The 5,591-nt window shown below is 37.3% G+C and overlaps 1 protein-coding gene across 1 annotated transcript; it reads right to left on the reverse strand.

Moving 5' to 3' along the window:
* Positions 1 to 437: 437 nt before the first annotated feature.
* LOC133677571 (protein FAR1-RELATED SEQUENCE 7-like) lies at positions 438 to 4,791 on the reverse strand. The gene is made up of 6 exons (XM_062099649.1): positions 4,260 to 4,791; positions 1,898 to 3,914; positions 1,567 to 1,811; positions 1,307 to 1,383; positions 682 to 841; positions 438 to 530 (listed from the first exon to the last, which is right to left on the reverse strand). Exons 1-6 carry the CDS (start codon positions 4,644 to 4,646, stop codon positions 438 to 440), a joined length of 2,979 nt encoding a protein of 992 aa, XP_061955633.1. The 5' UTR covers positions 4,647 to 4,791.
* Positions 4,792 to 5,591: the final 800 nt, after the last annotated feature.

The raw sequence follows: 5,591 nt of genomic DNA on the forward strand, positions 1-5,591 counted from the left end.
TTTTTTCAAAAAATTAGTCATAGTGAGTCATGAAGCAGCATGGTGAGGTTGGACCTGGCCATGTGACAAAGGAAATAACCGAGGCTTAGCAGGTAGTGACAATGGTTTAGAGTTGGTGGTGCTGGTGGTTGTGTTCACGTGCTCACATGAAGGACACATGGTGAGAGCAGGAAGCTGTATGTAGAAAGGTTGTGAAGTTTTCAAAGCTGAAGCTTGTTGAGTGGTTGTGGTTGTTTTTAAGAAAGTAATTCTTGCAGTGCCTTTTGTAACCCCCTGTTCTCTTCTGTTAATGTCTCACAGCATCTCTTTAAATTCTCACAATCTACTTCTGCCCGCTTCAATTTTGTCCTGTATATCATTCAAAACAAAACCTAAATCACAAATTCATTCAAAAAATATATATATTTTTAAAAAGATCGTCTCAACATATAATACTGTCAAAGAAAAGCAACTTGCCATCGAAACCGAAACCACCGTTTGACCAGGAAAGGACGAAGATTCAACCGCTTTGCTAAAGCTAGATTTTGCTTCTGCATGATTATAAGAAAAAGAAACGTCATTCAGTGCTAAACTCTAATTAAACAAGTTCCACAAGATTAGTAAACCCATGAGATTTTTTGGGATTTAGTTAGAAATAAAATCAAGAAATCATTTGATATTCTTCAAGATATGATGACTTACAGTATTGAGGGAATGGTGCTCTTCGAAGCGCTCTTCAAGAAAAGCTAATTGTTCTTTAGAGAGCCCTCGTTTCATCCATGTCGAACCGTTCTTTTCATCATCACGTGCTCTTGAACTTGCTCTCGCAGCGTCAATAGCTTCTGTCTGCTTCAATTTTGTCCTGTATATCATTCAAAACAAAACCTAAATCACAAATTCATTCTAAAAATAATGTGATCTCTGGGATTCTAAGGATCTCTTGCTATGCCTGCCCTTATTTTTCAAGTAAGCAAAGAAACTCTAGAATGCATGATAATCAGTGGTCATCTCCAACTAGCACAGTTCAATCTATTGGTTTTCCTGTTAGAAATAGATTACACTGTTCTCCTATACGTTAAATTGCCGTTAAACAGGCTAATATGTTTTGCATCTGCTATAATTGGGGTCTGATTTAATTCAAAACTGTTTAGAATCTAGTGTAAGCTATGTACCAAGGACTAGATCCTATTGTCTCTGTCATCTTGTAAATGAAATCAATTCATTTCGTTTTTCACATTTTGGAATAGAAGCTGCCTTTTATTTATTTATTTACTCCTATTTATTTTGGGTTTGATATCAGGACACAAAATAAAAACGATGAAACTACCTTTCTCTTTTCAACCGAAACCAAACATCCACTGTGACAGGATCAAGTTTCAACTGTCCAGCTAAAGCCAAACGCAGCTGCACAAGTTAGATGCACTTAATTAGAAAGAAATTGAAAAGAAAAATAAACATGTATGTTAGCAACAAGTAGTTATGAACATAACCATAAAGATCCATCTGTTTCTTAAAGGTTTTGAGATTTTCTTCATTGGATATTTTATTTTCTGAACCTCTTTGGGACTCTGTTAGCTTTTTTCTTACTGTGCTGGGGGTGAAGGTATTGTGTATTTTGAAGATCTCTTGAAGTGTATGAGATTGCTTCTTAGAAAGCCCGAGTTTCCTCCTGATCAACTGGTTCTCTACGTAATCACTTGCTTTTGCAGTGTCGACTTCTGAGTCTCTAATGCCCCTATCGCCATCATCTTTAGTAGTAATCCCAGAATCCAATTGAAGTGACGGTGAGAACAAACTAATCTCAGGCTGTTTTCCCAATCCATTGCTCGAACCTGTTTCGGAAAAGGACATTTAGTGTAAGGAAACACTATCGAGTCAGAACAAAGTGATAATGAATTGAACATAAACTAAATCATACCCCTGCTCATGTCTATCATTTCAAGATGATCTGCCTTCTTTGCTCTTAGAACATCTTCTATCTGTTCTAATGTCTCTCCCAGATAGTCCACAGCTATCTTCTTGCTATCCTCAATTGCCACACTTTTAGTAAAGACATTCAAAGTTTTGTGCATAAGCAAATTCACTGTATGCTGCTTCGTCTCGTCAGCCATCTCCTGTTCATATTCATATGGCACACCACATTTTGCAGATTTTGTCCACCTCTTTAATACGTATTTGTGGGGTATATGAAAGATATTTCTTGCATTCAGTACCTTCAAGGCGTGGACACATAAAATGCCAAAAGATTCAAACTTCTTGCAACTGCAAGCAACTCTAGAGTCTAAGCAATTGAATTCCACAACGCTCTCCTTGTGGCCTTCCTCTGTCAGCTTGTATGTGGTGATTGTTTCATTACTGGCGGTTTCTTCTATTGTCACTGATAAACATTTCAGAAACTCTTCCTGAAATGTTTTGAACAATGTGCGCGTGTATATATCGGCTGCTTGTCTCTCAATTGCACTACCAGTTAAAATTGTCACCTGGGCAGTTCCATTGCATTGAAAATCTTCGTCTAGCTCTTCCAAGCGTCTTCTCTTCACCACTTCCAGATATTGTTGGGCGAACTCTAATAGACCCGTGTTCTCATTCTTAGGAATTTGGAAAACACTTTGGATGTTCTCACCATGTTGCAGACCTGCACAGAAGGTTTTCTTGATAAGCACACAAGCCCATCTTTCTCTTGACTTGTACAGACTACTAAGCCATGGGTTTTCAGAAAGATCAAATCGCTCCAGTAACGACTCCCACCTCGACTCAAATTCCTCCTCTGTTTGGCAATCAGAGATGCATTTGTTGAAGAGAATCTCAAAACCAGGTTGCATATACAATGCGGAAAGCTGCTTTAATGCATTTTGGCGGATATACCAGATACCAATTCGATGTTCTGCATCAGGCAACACCGCCTTTACTGCATCAACCATCAGCTCATTCTCGTCGGTAAAAATTGTTTTCGGTTGATGCCTGTCCATAGCTTCCATAAAAGTCTCTAACAGCCAAACAAATGAGTCAGTGCTTTCATTCAGCAAGAAAGCACATCCAAAAAGGACTTGCTGCCGATGATGATTCAGTCCCCAAAGAGGAGCACAGATGATGTTATGTTCCTCAATCCTAAAAGTTTTGTCCAGAATAAGAACATCACCAAAGTAGTCATAGTCTACCTTAGACCTGCCATCCCTCCAGAAGAAATTTGTTGTGTACCCATTAGAGTCAAGTTGAACTGCATAGAAGAAGAGTAGATCCTCCACTTGCAAACGCCTGAAATAATTTAATAAGCATTGAGCAGCTTCAGGTTGCAAACTATTTATTCTTTTATCAGGAACACAAACAGTGCAGCCCATATTGGACGACTGTACGCCCTTGTTCCCTACATCTTTGGCCATCCCAGCTTCCTTATCGGTGCAAATCATTAAAGGAGCCTCAGAGTTGGTTTTGGTGTGTGATCCTGTCACACGCCTTCGATCTTCCAGGGGATGATTGTGCTCAAGAGAAACTTGGGAGATCACCCATTTCCCATTTTCCACCGTGCAATGGATCTTGGCATTGCAACCTGTTCGTGTCTCTTTCCTCTTATACTTGGTAATTTTTAAGAGTTTCTTCTTTGATCGAAACCCTTCTCTTGAACAGAAAAGGTACCGTTTTCTAATAGCTTTGTTTGTCAACCGTTGCACCTTCCCTTTTCTTACGTTGAAACCAATTTCATCGGCATAGCTTTTGTAAAATTCATAAGCCTCCTCCTCAGAAGAGAAGACCATCCCAAGTTCTGGCACTTGAGAATTACCTTTCCATGTTTCTCCTTTCGCTTCAAAAGCCCACGTCGCCGGTATCTCACTGTTATTTTCATTGCTATCCGATAACAGCACATCATCCTCACTGCTCTCTGACGGCAATGATTGAACGTCCAAACTGATTGGGTTTTCGTTTGAATTATCCACCATCTGATTAGACAAATAAATAAATTAAATAAAACAAAACCTCGATCATATGTTGGCAAACAACCTGTGTAAATCTCAAACCACTAATGTCTCAATTGGCACACATGAAGGAAACTAAGAAAGAAAGAAAGAATAAATGGCCTATATTTGCACTGCTCGGATCAAAGTCCCTTCAGTTGGAGTTAACACAAGTCAAATAAAAAATTTTCTACTATGAGAAAAGAAGGATACTTTTATATGATGAATTTAGTACTCGGATGTGAGGTCAGGTAGGATTTGTATCTAGTATTTACAATACTAGACGTAATTAACAACATCGATGTCATGTAAGGGAGAGATGCTTGTTACCTCATCTTGAAGTTCTTCAACGCCTTTCCTAATGAATTCAGCCCCCTCTTTCTCCCATTGATCTTTTACTCCAGAAGAAGCAGACGAGGATAAACTCAGAGCTGCAGAAACAGCAGACAGAGCCTCTGATAGATCACTAGCACTATTTACTCCACTGCCTGCACCGCTGTTTGTGTCCATCCTCTGTCTCTTCTTCTTAGAGGACTTGTCAAAAACATGTCCCCATTCACTATCCAGCCTCGAAGTTGAAGGCGGCAAAGTATGCTGCAGGTCCTCTTGATTGCTTGTGAGTATTTGGTACCAGAAGTTAACATCTGAAGGTTGAGAGGGATCAGTAGGACTGGTTGAAAGCTCAGGTCCAGAATTAAGATCAAGTGTTTCAGCCATCGATGAAAAGGCGTTGCAAAGCTCTCTAAAATCGGGTTCTATCTAAACCCTGCAGAAATTAGCTATGTTTTTATAGTAGAAATAACATCAGAGCAGAAGCTACGCAAAAGATAACACCAAAGAAAAGGGAGGTGTACCCATGTGAGACCAATTGGGTGGTCTTTTTTTAAAAAAACAATTCACATTCAGTGGTCTCGAGAGGACCTGATTTTAAAAGATGGTGGTCTTGTAGTTCTCCGTGCAAGGAAATACATTTTATAACTTGAAATATTTGGACCAGTAAATGCTGATGCTGTCGGATCAGGAAAGAAAAATTGGGGCAAGCCAATTCGATGTTAACGTTTATTTGCAAAAGTTGAATTAACACTTCGGTGGTATTATTTGGAATTATGTTCCAAACAGTATTTTATAACAAAAATAATTCTTTTATATTTTAAATTATTTTGATATATATTTGTATTAAAAATAATTTTAAAAATATAAAAAATATATTGTTTTAAAAAATTTCCAAATAAAAATAATTTTAAAAATAATTGTACCCCACAAATATAAATATAAAGAAAAGTGGAATTCTGATGCGGAGTTGATAAAAGGCTGAGCGTCTAGACTGTTTAAATCGTGAAAACTCTTGATTCAATGGCGCCCATGGGAGGAGGTACACTACAGGGTACTCGAAGCTTTACAATTTATGATAAGTTTTTGCAAACTACTAATAAAAAATTTGTTTTGATCCAAAAAAATAAATTAATAAAAAATTGGGACTTTTACCTCTAGAAATAATTTTTTTCACTTCTTAATTTAAATTATTGATATTATTTTAAATATTCAATTTAATTATCTTATAATTTTATTAAAAAAAACAACATTGTTAATAAAAAGATATTTTCTGTCAAGAAAATAAAAATATATAAATAAGTAATGGAAAATTCAACTTAAAAATATATT

This window comes from Populus nigra, chromosome 17 (assembly GCF_951802175.1).
Source record: "Populus nigra chromosome 17, ddPopNigr1.1, whole genome shotgun sequence".
Taxonomy (NCBI): domain Eukaryota; kingdom Viridiplantae; phylum Streptophyta; class Magnoliopsida; order Malpighiales; family Salicaceae; genus Populus; species Populus nigra.